The following is a 14395-nucleotide window of genomic DNA, read 5'->3' as shown; positions in this document are numbered from 1 at the left end:
TAGAAAGAGTATTATGTTTCGTAAAGAAATATGATAAACATCATCAGCAACATGAGTTGATTGTCGTTTGGCAAGTTAGATCAATCCTACAATTTATCCATATCATTATTCTTAACTTTTTGCATATCAACATATTCATTTTGTTCACAAATATAAGAACACTTTTAAAGGAGTAATCCTTTTCTCAAACAGGGGCTATTTAGACATAAATGTTTGTAGAATCCATTAAATTACACTGGGTCACTATCAGTTTGATATTCATTCAAAGTTTACAATATATAAATTTAAACTCTAATTTAATCTTACCAAAGTGAGCAATTGACGATTAACAGAATAATTGTATATTTTTCTGCAAAATATATGAAATCTAAAGACGTTTCTAACATATAACTACGACTTCTTATATGCGTGTCGACTCGCTATGTACTCTCGCATTAAAAAACACATATACAAGTATATATTTCCCGGACATGTTTCTCAATGGAACAACAATCTTTTGACCCCGTGAATACCAATGTACCTTCTTCTGGGAATTCCAGGATACTTTTCGTTTATAATTTCTTAGTAGAATGTAATCAACTTAATCCTTCACGATATTCCTGGTACAAGTTTCAAGGAAAACCAACGCTGCTATTAGAGATTCGGCACGCGCAACTCAAGTTAATATCAGGTTTTGTATATATTTTTCTGTATATTGTTCTGTTGATGTATATATTCTTATTTGTAGTAGTTATCAAATTTTGTTCTTTGTGCTACCTTTTCACCATCCTCGGCCCTAAGACTAGCACCCATAACGTGTGACCCTGACGTGATAAGCAGAAGACGTAAGAACAGTGAACATTTTTTTGTGGGCGCTAAGCGTATGTACACAGTATACCGCGAAAGGTTTAAGTGAAGTGTAGGTAGTAGTTTCTCGGTTAGTTTTTTGTGAAAGAGAAAGAAAATGGCTAACGGTGTTAATTATGCGAATAGACTACTTCAACATTCAGTAAATAGCCTCGTTTCGTTACGACTACCGACATTGTTACTTATTAAACCGGTGTACGCGCTGAACGAGATATCACCAGACGGCAATAGCGTGACTATCCACCTACGAAATCAAGTCAACAGATACCAGCAGCAGCTCAAAATACGGAACAGCAGCCTGACGGTAATCAACCGTAGCTTATGGACTTCCTTGTAGAGGACGATGCACCAGTTCAACCTCAGCAGCAGCTGCAACAGGTTCGGAGTTCACAGCAACGATTCGTACAATGTTATCAAGCCGGGTTTTTGTGAGCACAAATTCTATTTTGTGACTTCATAACTGGAAGGGGGGTTATAAGACGAACACGCCATGCTTCATCGCATTTAAAATTCAATAATGCAGATACACATTTCCCGGAATAGCTTCCTCAATAATACAATATTCCTTTGAGCCCGGGTTCTCCATGTTATCTTCTTTTGGAAATTCTAAGGCAACTTTCTTTTATAACCTCCTCAAATCCTGATAGCCATGCTATGAACTTCACACGGAACCCAGTCGGGACGTTTTGATTTGAAGAAATGTTCATTTTCCAACTTGAGACAGCAAAGCGAGCGATGTTGGAAGCCTACATCTCAGCGGAGCTACGCTGCTCCTAGGGGTTCGGCGCGCGTTAATTTTATGTTTTGAATAAATGTTTGTCTCTACTGTTTTGTTAATGTATATATACGGTTCTAAGACTAGTGCTTGTATATTTTTCAACATTATATCGCTAATTTTGTGTATTTGCTAATTTCTATAGTAAATTATCCTAGGGCCTGTAACTTTAAGTTTGTTATAACAACGACATAATACAAGACGTAAGTTGATTATTTCAAATGATACTTACATTTTTTCGACCTTTAGAATCATACAGATTGTTGATCTTGTCAACAACAAAATTGAGGGCTAACGCGCATTCAATAATTTGTTTAAACGTTATAATGCCATCGAAGTACGCGGCTAATAATTCACCGTATGAATATCCGAAATAGTTTGTTGGCTGGATTTCTAGTTCTTTGAAAAGGTCTATGATCCCAATTTGTACTAAAATACTTCCTAAGACTTGATTTATTGATTTATCTACATTATCATTAAAAATTGTTTTATGAACGTCAACACCTTTTGGGAGTAGGAATTTTTGTGCTCTAAAATGTTAACAAGTGTGGTAATATGATTATTAGCTAATTAATAATACACTTACTTTTCCATGGTTTTGGAAAAATTTGGAATAAGAAGTAATCTCTTTCCTAGATCGTACCATTCATTAAGTTCACCGAATGCAAAATACAGAGGAGTTTTAGTACCTGGATATTGCTCATAAAATCTGTATAATTCATCGGATTTGGACAATAGTGAGTATCCTCTGTAAATATGATTGGGAATGTTCTTCCTGATAAAACAGAAATAAATGTAAACACATCACATCACATTCAAGTTTATTTTGTATAGGTTACTTTCTTGATCTCACTAAAGAGCAACGAGGTTAATTGAAACCCAAAAATGAACAGTAATCTGCGAACCTACACATCTTTATTTCATAGCAGGATAAAACTCAAAATTAAGCAACTGAATACAAATTATATGGATTATCGCTATAAAGTTTTTTTTTCATTGAAAACTGATTGGAAGAATCTATAAAGGCAGCCCAAACTTTTTTGACAAATTACAGTGTATCTATTACTGCCCTTGACAAGGGTGGAAGGATTCTTTGGAAATTTCCATATGTTTGGTAGTTGTCAATGTCTATAATTGTGTGAATAGTTATTCTGTTCCCCAAGTCTCTTTTTTTACAGATCGTTTCAAAAACTTTGCAATACAATGATTACCCGAATGAAGAAACTTGTTTCTTTCGTTTTTCCCATATTTTTAATTGTTTTTGGAACGGTCGGGACATTCTTAGATCTTAGCACTCATTTCAAATTCGCCAAAGACATATTTGGAAGTTTTCAACTTGAAATAAAACTTTATACATTCACACTAAAGCGGCTATAGTAATAGTAGTGATAAATCGAAAAGAGTTGTCATTCGTCTCAATGTGGTATGAGATATACTAGTTAGAATGGATTCCGCTTGAGTGATTGCTGTCATGAACTTATTCGCTTAATATGGCCACCGCTTTATAGGATTGATTCAGATCTTCTCCTGGATTATAGTAGTTTGAAAAATTCAAATTATGAGAATCAATTAGAGAAAACTAGAGGTGTTAAAAAAGTAAACACAATCCCATACGAATAGAATGCTCCAGATTGTTACAATAGGACAGGGTAATTTAGGAAGAATAGCAGATTTCATACAGCTAGATGTACAGCTTACTTAAGCTTAGAAGATGAATAAATCGCATACAATGCTCCCCTGGGCATATCCAGATCTAGAGAAGTACAAATAAACAATAAAGTCAGTATATATAAGAGCATAATAATATGGTTCTTAACACAAAAAATGATATATCACATAAATACCTCTAAAAAGAAGATATTAATGGAAAATATATGGCATGAAATGTGAAAATGAGGCACGGTGATTCAGATATAATCATATGCTATATAAAAAATACTAAGAATTACAGGAATGTTGGAATTTGCCAAAGTATGAATACTGCGATGTACAGGCCATATAGTATGAATGAATGGACAAAGAATGTCGAGAAAAGTACTGGAAACTAGCTTTGGGGCGTTGGTTAATTGAAGAGCCTCGGAAGGGGCAACAGGAAGAAGTTGCAGAAAACGTAATCTTCTATAGATACGCAAATGGAAGAGAGCAGCTCAGGACAGGTACAAATGTGATAGGAAAATTGGGAAGTTACGTAATCGATAGGAAATATGTTATAAAGAGGCAATAAAGGTTATTCTTCTTCCGTTTCTAAACTTAATTTTGCCTTTATGACTAAGTAGACCACAAATATCCGGGAAATAAAAATGTGTTAGTACCTAAAATTGGCATAAAGCTTCACACGACATGCCAGAACTGAAGTGGACAAGAAGTTGACAGATGAATTAAGAAAAATTAACCAACTGTTTCAACTTCAATATCACGAACAATATTAGAATAATGCGGTATTATTGTGTACTATTGATTGGTTAAACATAATTTTTTACCTAAATGCATCATGCAAAAGTCTGACATGTTCAGCATCTAAATTATTAGATTTCAAATCATCTAAAATGGTGGTGATAGATTCCTTCGTTCTTCCACTAATGCATACTACTCTTGGGATATCATCTTTCGGTATGCCATTATTAACTTTTTCTTTTTCGTTAGCTTTTATCAGAAGATGGCAATTACTTCCACCGAAACCAAAGCTATTGATGCCTGAAAAAATAGTAACATTACATTACATTACAACTTTTAGATCGTATATTCTACGAAATTAATTATTGCCACAAATCACTTATTCTCAGGAAACTAGCATGCAAGAAATTAGTGAACATACAATTAATATACATGATTCGACTAATGAGAATGTCTAATATTTGTAAATGTTTTTCTATTGTTCGAAATGAGAAAAGAAGAAGGTTGGCGTTGGTATCTTAGACTCAGAAAAAGCCTTTGATAGAGTTTCTAGAGAAGAGGCATGTAAAATATTTATCAAAAAATAATGATACATTATGTTTCTAAAATCAGCAAGGAAACAGTAATGAGAAACATGAAATCTCAAAATTCTTTGCTACAACTATGGAATTGAACCAATTTTTGTTTCAATAAGGCTTTTTTAAAATTTGCTATACGAACGTGATAGCGATTTTTCTAGTGCTTGAGTATAGATGTTGAACAATTTCATTCAGAATATCTTCTATCTCCATATTTTTATTGATTGAATTTTTGTATGAATTTCAAGTATCGTATAGGGGTAGATGAATAAGTACAAAAACGTGATTATGAGCTGTCACATTTTAAGGAAACTCTAATTACTTGTAGTGTCACAACTTACCGACTAGTCCTCTATTGTCTTTAAATGGCATTTTCTCAGTGACGACTTCTAGACGACCTTCCATAATACCCGTAATGTTATCTCTTGGTGTAGTAAAGTGTAGATTAGGAGGAATATAACCTGTCTCCAAACCTATTATGCACTACGGAAGATTATAGTGAGTTATTATAGAAATGAGAATTTTGCTCTCAAATTTTTTTGTTCATTTAGTATTGGCAAATGAAAATTGTAAGATCCGTCTGGCAAAATTTCTTCCGCTTTGACGTTTTCTACCACTTTTGACTACATTACCCTTCAACTGTGGCAGAAGTTCTACCTTTATTTTCAAGTGCTGACTCTTATATACTACTTTTTCAAAATTAAATTAGGAAGGAAGTTCGATATTTTGTTGACTTACTTTTGTAATGGAGCATATTCCAGAAGCTGGTTCCGAATGTCCAATGTTAGATTTCACCGAACCAATTAGTAATGGATCTTTTCTACACTTTGCGAGAACATCGTCAATACTCGCACATTCTTCTGGGTCGCCAACGAAAGTACCTGTGATAATAAAACATAATTATAATATGGAAATATTCAATAAAAAATGTTCACTGCTGTCACTAGCATCCTATTTGATTTTTGTATTCCAGGTCCCAATCCAAGTCACACAAATCGCATAATGTGAACCTGATTCAATTTAAAAATCCAACAAAGGTATGAAAGTGCAAAATAATCAATTTGAAAATTGTCTTTATTTGGTATTACACTCTTTTGCTTTGTCGTGACTATCTATATGAGCCGATTAGAAATGTTTATCTGAAAGAAATAGCGATTCCCATAGCCATAGAAACATCTTACAATCTCTTAAATTTCGGTATGAGAAAGTGATATTAACGAGGTTTTCAAGTAACAAATTCATTGCCAATTTGATAGACTCACACCAGTATCTCACAAATCAGCTCTAATGACAGTTATATTCCATAGCTGCCATAATTTTTTTGTGCATCTACAGATTTGCTCATTGCAATTTAATCGAAAAAAGAGTTATAACATGATTTTGAAATATCAGCAATTTAAGAATGAAACATTGGAAAGTGGGTGATTGTCAAGCAAACAACGGAATGACAACGTAGACAGAATAATGCGTTTTGACAAACTTGCAAACATATGGAAACTAAGTTGGAATTTCTGAAACCATTGGTGATATTCATACTGAATTCACTGTTCACACTACCACTATACCAACACTCACAGTTACACTGTCTGACTTACGTTTCGATAACTAAGTTATCATTTTCAGAGACTGAAGGTAAACTAAAACCGAATAAGTTTTTTTACCTGTTTTATACCAAATTTCCCCACCAATAAACATTTTCATGCCAAAAATAATCCAAGCGGGAAAACCTCCTTGACGGGAATTATTCGCTTTTCTTACATTTATCAATTTCGATGCTTTCAAATACATCCAATAATTTATTATTGGATACATCAATTATCAATTTTATATTATTAATTTTTGTTTCATGATTTTGACTAGCAGCGTGATCGGCAATACTCTATTTTTCGGTCCATCCATATTTGAAATAAACTATGTGCTCTTTAAATCGGATATTAAATCTCTTAGTCTGCCCGATATACACCCCTTACAGATAATTTCATACATACCACTCTTTTCCATATTTCGTATTTTATCATCAGGATTACGCAACAATTGTTTTAAAGTATTGCTGGATTTATGAACCAATTTAAATACCACTCTGTTAAAAATTCCTTCTAATCCCTTTGTATAAACAGGAATTGAAGAGTAAATTTTTCTTGTATTTCATTTTGATTTTGGAAAAATGTGGTTTCACATGGAGATTTCTCAAACCTATGACGTTTAATTAACATATTTACAATTATTTTAGTAGCTGTAGTCAACAGTTATGATAGTAGTGGTAGTTTAAAAAGTGTGTTACATCTAGTAATGCTGCCAAATTATAGTTTATTCATTCAGTAAAAAATCCTAGAGATGGCAATTGAAGATGTTCCCAAATATAACACCAGCCAACTGGAAATATCTCTTAAAAAATAAATTTGGAAGTAAATTATTAGTTTCATATCAAATCATAAGATTTAGTGATTTTAGAAAGAAAATTTGTATCGTGATATGGGACCATTTCAGGTTAAGATAAGAAAATGGCATCAATTTCAATAAAACCTGATTAGATGAAATTTCATAAGAATTGAATGTTTCGATATGAAAAACGAATAATTGATGAAGTAAATTTGATCCACACATACAAAAATTTTAATTGTATGAAAATTTTCTTCAAGAAAGGGAAGTGGAATGAGTAAATAACCTGATAAATAATTATTGTTATACATTAATCTTACAAATAATGTTGTAGTAAAATAAATTATAGTATAACATGTTGAAGTAAATACTAGATATAGTAATATAGCTTTAGCGATTAGACACATATAGCCTTATTTGTGTGAAAAAGACAAAGCAGTATACCACAATGTTAATAACACGAATTATTCAAAACTTTCTATGAAAAAAAATTTGATCAAAACTTCATAAATTCTGCAAAAATTATCTTCTTGCCATTAATATGTTAATCCTATCTTATATAATTGTTGATAGTTGATGATAAAGTACTCAAATGAAGAAATCAATAAGTATAAAATGTGGATTGCAACATTAATATACATTGTTATAATGTTATGTGATTGCATGGCACCAACAAATTTCACTTTGTTGGTAATGTATGCAACAATTTAAACCTTCAAGCAGCGAAAAATATTAAACTATTTCTTTCTTAAAAATTGATAGTGTTGTCGAAAGCAGAGCATTCTCCTTTACTTCAATAAGAAGAGAAACTTGGCAGCTCGTTTTTCGGTTTAGGCGTCATTTTATGGCAGTGTTGTCCAACCTTTTTTTCTGCCATGCCCCACTTAAGCCATTCTATAATTCTTATGCACCCTATGTAACATATACATAATTTTTAATAGTCACAAATAAAATTTTTTAATTTAGAAATTTAACGGATAGATTAACTAAACACAGTAGGTATACTTTAAGAAGATATAATGGAAAACAAAATTTCCAATTCGGAATAATTTTAATAAAGATTTAAATTAAAAGTAGAGTCTCCCTTTACCCCTTCAGCTCCGTAACTAATGATAATATTAATTTAAGAAAACACCTACGATAAAATACGCATGTGACTGTAAAGAAGAGAAATGCTTATCAGTTGGTGTCGATTAGCGGACCTGTCCTGTTTAAGACTGATCTTGGCTTACAGAGCCACTTGTTTGACTCAAACTCTTCCGAGTCGGGTGGTGCTCCGACGAGCTTCTTTTTTCTATGAGACGCATTCATAAATTGAATTTTTTTTGATTCAGATGCGAACACTGCGTTCTTTAACGAACTTTAAAGCGTCAGGGTATCCACACGGAGCCTGCAGGGAGGTTAACTTGACGACGCCAGTTGTCGTAGTTGATATTTTGGTCTCGTCAAACAAATATATTGGTCGAAATTATTCAAGAATTTGCTTTTTTTTCCAATTGGGCACCGAAATATGGACCACAGCAAAAGTTAACTCCATTCGAGACCACTTTCGACTTGTCACCTTTCACAATCAAATTGCTCATCTGTAGAGCGTAGGCACCACGTGGTGAAACATGGTTTTAGGAAAATATATAGTCAAAAAAATAATTGAAATTTCCTCAAAGTGAACGGAAAAAATTAGGTTTCGAAAATGTTGATGATGTGATGGATGCAATCTATCTACAAATCAGTACAGTATTATTTTGAATGAGACAAATTTGATCAAAAGTGTAGATTTATAAATCATCTGAAATTCCACAGACTCCTATGATATTAAGTGAAATTAGATGTGTATGCCTAGAAACATTATTGAAGCCTTACCTGTTCCATGAGCTTCTAAGAAACTGAGATCAGCAGGATTTACTTCGGTTTCTTGATAGAATTCAGTAAGAAGTTGTTTTTGCGTTTCTCCAGAAGGATAAGTGATACCAGCTTCTTTGAATCCATCACAGTTGGTTTTGATATAAATGAGTTGGCCGTAGTTTCTTTTTGCAACATTTTTCTTTTGAATAATCATCGTACCTACTGCTTCAGATCTAGCGTAGCCATTACCCATTTGATCAAACACTTTACAGGAACCATCCAAACTCAATACTCCCAATCTTAAAATTTCAAATTGCAATAACTCTAACTAGAAAATCATATTAATTGTTATTTTTACCTAGCAAATTGTAGAGATACAAAAGGATGGAAGCACATATTTGATCCACATACAATAGCAGCGTCCACTACTCCCATCCTCAAATCTCTGAAAGCAGCTTCTGTTGCGAAAAGCGAACTACTGCAAGCTGTATCAGTTATAAATGATGGACCTTTGAGTTTTAAAAAATAACTGATTCTATGGGCGAGGGTTGATCTAGTACATCTGAAAAATATGCGAATTAAATTAAAAGCAAGTGAGTGGTTTCCTTGATACTAATGAAACTAATAAAAAAATCGTCTGTTGCGTTTTCTTTTAAAACATGAAATCTTGAAAGCTTCACTTCACTTAATAAATAATAAATTTTATACGGCTCCGGTTTTTTGTGATTTCGCTAAGGCCTTCGATGAGTGATGATGTTGATCATGGAATTCTGATTAATAAACTAGAGTATTTTGGAATCCGAGGTGTTCCTTTGAAATCATTTGTATCTAGCCTTGAATGCAGGAAACATCTGGTACCAACAAATGGTAAAGTTTAGAATAATATAACAGTTGGCAGCGGTGTATCTCAGGGTTCAGTTTTAGATCCAATTATTTTTGGTATTCATTTATGATGTTATAAGCTTGCAAATGAATGGTAAATTCACTTTATTTGCAGATCACATCAGTGTAACCTGGAGTGGTTTAGATATACAAGCTTCACATTCTACCATGGGCAAAGATATCATTACTATGTCTTGGCTTGACGCGAACTATCTCTATTCAAATACTGAAAAACTTTATTTTTATCCTGCAAAGGAGTTTCGTAACCTCCAAAACTCAACAATGACCACATACGATCCTCAAATTCGATCAAGTTTTTTGGTCTATATATTGACGCCGTAAAATTTATATTAATTATTTTTCATAATTTAGATTGCCATTTTGAATTGTTCAAACATTGTTTTATGGAGCCAATAAACGAAAGAGTGTAAATCATCTTTTATTCACATCAGACTCTCCCGATTTTTATAATAATAATAATATATAATTACTATTTCACTCACCCACTAAATCCTTCTTTTGGTTCAGGTCCAAGTCTATCGACCAGAATAGATTTTTCAGATTCGCTGAAGCAGGTTCCAACATAAACACCTGTATTAGTACCTTCAAAATCTTCTAGAGTTAATCCTGCATCCAAAATTGCCTCGACTGTTTTTTCCAACAAAACCCTTCCCATCACGTCCTGAGCTTGGCCTTGTTTGTGATGAACACCTGAGGCGAGAGAAATTGAAAATACAATCATTAAGGATTTCCTTTAAAATGAAGATTACGATACGAGTATATGAAACGAGTCATCTAATAAAGCTGAAAAACTTATAAATATCGAATGGAACAAGATATACTTTTAAATGGAAGAAAAAGATAATTGAGATGAGTTTTAGAGTACATTTATATATGTGAACAATGTACTGATTGAAATGGAACTACAAACGTGTGTAGACCAAGAAAGGTGCCATTATCTAATGGATAGTAGATTATTAAAATTTCGGGCAATGCGCTTAACTTTCGAGAATGGAATTTTTGCTAAAAAAACGTTACTATATAAATAAAAGATGATTGGAGGAGCAGTTGAATTTAATAGTTTAACTAGTGCTAAGAACAAAAAGTAGAGTCTTGAGTATTAAATATAAATTAGTGGTTATTGAAAAATGTATAGGAATTTTGAAAAAAGAGTTTTTAATTCTCTACTTCCTATTGGAAACTAAATCAATTATTTGTATTGTTGGACCTTGACATTCACTAATTTCGAATCTATAACGACAATTTCTACTTGTCATACTTACCGAAAAATCCTGCATCATATTTGTCAACTTCTGGGATGGTACCCGAACATACAGGTATTTCTGGATGCTTATAGTTCCAACGTCGATTTGGAAGTACCATGTTAATTTTGTTGAATAGATTATATTGATAATGGTATACATCAGTGGAATTAGGGAAAGTGCCCGACAAACCTGAAGAAAATACAGTAAAAATTACACTTTTTGAGTTTACTTTTGTAAAAATCTGTCACACAAATCATATATTCCCACATATATTTCTGGTTATATTCTACTCAAATGCGTGTTCAATTTGCCCGATGGTTTGAAAATGTGCCAAATTAAAATGAAACTTATACAGTGATTCTTAGTATAACTGATATATTTCATAAAATATACGAAGGGAAGATATGAAACAATTCAATAGTTAATAGTGAAAGAAACAAATTTAACTATTTAGTATGACGAATTTTTATTTCATTGCACTTCTAAGAATCAATAGCTAGATTCTCAAAATGAATAAAAAGTTGACCTTTTGCAAAACTAATGAAAATTTAACAAAAATTCTTAACGAGAATACAAATTTCAACTTCATCGTCGAGGACTCTTCACAAATGTAAAATTTTGTTCGTGTTAATGAAATGTTTTATCTATCTCATCCTCCGCTACTAAATTTGTGTTTAACGTGAATATTTGCTGACCTAAAGGTGAATTTTTTTAAATAATATTTTTTAGTAAACAGTTAGTATGGCGATTATTTGATATGACAATAGAAGATCTTTTGATTTGACGTCACGATTACAAAATTTTAAAACAGACTATATACTGATGGTGGAGCCTAATTATAATATATAAAATCTTCTCATTTAGGTTGAGCATATTATTTTACGATGATTCATAAAATAAATGAGGCACTTATACTGATCATTCTTAAAACTCAAATACAACCATGAGAAAGTAAGGAAATCCTAAATTTACGGATAAGGAATATAGTGATAATAGAAAAAAAAAATCTTAAAAGGGTTGAAACATTCAAAATGGTGTAAGCATATGAGAATTTGTCTGAAATGCGATTTATTTGTGATTATACATTTGAAATTTTACCTGTAATTACTAACTCTTCTCCAGTGGGAACATTTGTCATAGCTCTTCCCTGAAGATAATTATAATTTTCATTTTTGGTATCATTTTCATTCGCAAACTCTTCCTTCATTATGAACCTATAAAATAATTCCAATGTAATAAGTGAGAATAATTATTGAACGCATCATATTAGTATAAGTTCGAGATATACATGGTTTTCATTATAAATTGACAACTCTCCATCAACTTTTTTACAAATATGAATAAAATATTTACACGGAATTAACTACATTTTTCAAAATTATTCCACAAAATAATGGCTAACAGTTGGCTAAAAGTTAAAGGCTGTATTTGTGTCCACAGCAGCCATTTTGGAAAGTTTGAAAACAAAATCTGATCCCGGGGTTCGGATTAGGTAAATATGGTTTATTAGGCAGTAATCGTGCTCATTTTCTTTCAAAAGTAACATATTATAGGCCGGGTACGTAATTTTAATGAAATGAAAACGTTTTATTTTTATAAAATCAGTCCTATTCTTCCTGATTTGGAATCAAAACGTTTCGGAGAATCCGTATGATATTGACCAAATTTATTTTTTTGGTTTGTGCTCTCTTGGGAGCATTTTTCTCAGATGAAGTCCATCATTGTGACTGTGTTTTTGTTTCTGGATTATAATACTGTACCCAAGTTGCATCTACTGAAATAAATCTACGCAAAAATTCACTTGAAATATATATAAACATTAGTATGAATTTTTAATGTGAGCCATCTGATCAGTATCAAGCATACGCGGCACTCACTTTGTAGATAGATTTTGGGTATGTAACTTATTTTATATTTATTAGTTATTTCGCGTACATACTCGTAATTTCTCATATGTAGATTTGAACACAGTTAAGTTGTTCAACTTTTTTCGTTAATTTTTCTTTGTATCCACACATTACACGAACAAAAAACTGATGTTAATACAAGAGTACGTATTTTAAGTCACAACAAGTATTCGAAAAATGATTATATATAGTTTCAAAGTAACACCATCTATATCAATGCAGTTTTGTAACAAATTTTGCAGAATCCAAAAAGTTTGAAGCCAGTTATTTTTGACGATCGTTAAGTACAACTCTCCTGGACGCTCATCCGCGTCCATATGACAGTATTTGAAAGCAGAAAATAATTTACGAATCATTCCATGTGACGTAGTAATTGATACTCACGTAACTTTTCTTCAGTTTCTGCACTTTGTAAAAGTGATTATGCTCTACTTTATAAGTATTAAATATTACTTATTTTAAAGCCATATACAACTTGTAACGACTATAACAATCCATTTTAAGTGTCAGATTTCAATTTCACCGACAATGAAAGGTGACTTAGGTAATCATCTAATAATGTTAGTACTTTTCCCATTTTTTGAAATATTATTATCAGTATTCATTATTATAGGTAACAGTAAAGTGCTTGTTGATTTTTATATCCTCCTATTCTCTAAATTTGGCACATTCGCGCTTTTTCTGTTATAATCCAGTGATTGAACATTATTAGATATTTACTTTATCTATTATTACTTGAAACACTCAATAAAGTATGGGAGAATTCGGACTGCAAAACTGATATTCCAGGACAAGTTTGAAGGAAGCCTTTATAACATCCATCCCTATGACAAAAGTAGAGAATTTCACTAGTGACCCTGACAAGAAAGTATATTTATTGAGTTAGACGATAAGTGTCGAATAGTGGAGAAAGTCAGTCAGTATGGTAATCAGGCGAAAATTTGAATATAATGATTCACACGCGAGATATCAAAGGTTTATTTTAAATATGTTTGAGTGCATGGAAATCAATCAAAACATGTTATCATTGAACAAATTGAACAATCAGCTTTTATATCAAATTTCATAAAATTATACAAATGGTATATATTATAGGACTTATGGAATGTATAGAATTTCATCCCTTAGTCATTAGATGAGATTAAACAAGGCATGGAAATAATAATTGAATCGCTATTGGAAGATGGGAATAAACCCAAAAATTAGAAATGGGATTACTGAAAAAGCTTTATAACCATTTACTTTCGACTTATAGACTAATGTAACATCAATGTAAAAATTTATTCATTAAAAAACATAAGGGCACACTATTAATCATCTATCTCTTCACTCTTCACAGGTCAAAATAATATTGTTAAATTCTTTGAATTCATCAGAAATCTATTTGTTGTTTTTGTATAATTCATTTTTTCTTCATGTATAGGTATTTTAGTAACATATGCCAGATTTTCTGGTAGTTTCGGGTTTGTAGAAGGTTTGTAGAAGGAATAATTAAACTGTACTCATAAATTCTTATGTTTATTCTAT

General features: G+C 32.0%; 1 protein-coding gene across 2 annotated transcripts in view; it reads right to left on the bottom strand.

The window, feature by feature from the left end:
* LOC130903916 (fatty acid synthase-like) overlaps positions 1 to 14395 on the bottom strand; it is a 52288-nt gene that overhangs the window by 27247 nt on the left and 10646 nt on the right. For both annotated transcript variants that reach the window (XM_057816301.1, XM_057816302.1), the window contains exons 2-11: positions 12060 to 12175; positions 10980 to 11150; positions 10200 to 10407; positions 9173 to 9376; positions 8833 to 9113; positions 5332 to 5474; positions 4935 to 5076; positions 4102 to 4315; positions 2208 to 2396; positions 1854 to 2151 (exon numbers count right to left, since the gene is read on the bottom strand). In XM_057816301.1, coding sequence (XP_057672284.1) covers positions 1854 to 2151; positions 2208 to 2396; positions 4102 to 4315; positions 4935 to 5076; positions 5332 to 5474; positions 8833 to 9113; positions 9173 to 9376; positions 10200 to 10407; positions 10980 to 11150; positions 12060 to 12168 — 1959 coding nt within the window. In that variant the 5' untranslated portion in view covers positions 12169 to 12175. The remainder of the gene's footprint in view (positions 1 to 1853; positions 2152 to 2207; positions 2397 to 4101; positions 4316 to 4934; positions 5077 to 5331; positions 5475 to 8832; positions 9114 to 9172; positions 9377 to 10199; positions 10408 to 10979; positions 11151 to 12059; positions 12176 to 14395) is intronic.

Source organism: Diorhabda carinulata, chromosome 2, assembly GCF_026250575.1.
Source record: "Diorhabda carinulata isolate Delta chromosome 2, icDioCari1.1, whole genome shotgun sequence".
NCBI classification, from domain to species: domain Eukaryota; kingdom Metazoa; phylum Arthropoda; class Insecta; order Coleoptera; family Chrysomelidae; genus Diorhabda; species Diorhabda carinulata.
Note: the sequence above shows the minus strand (reverse complement) of the source record. Positions and strands in the feature narration are given on the sequence as shown.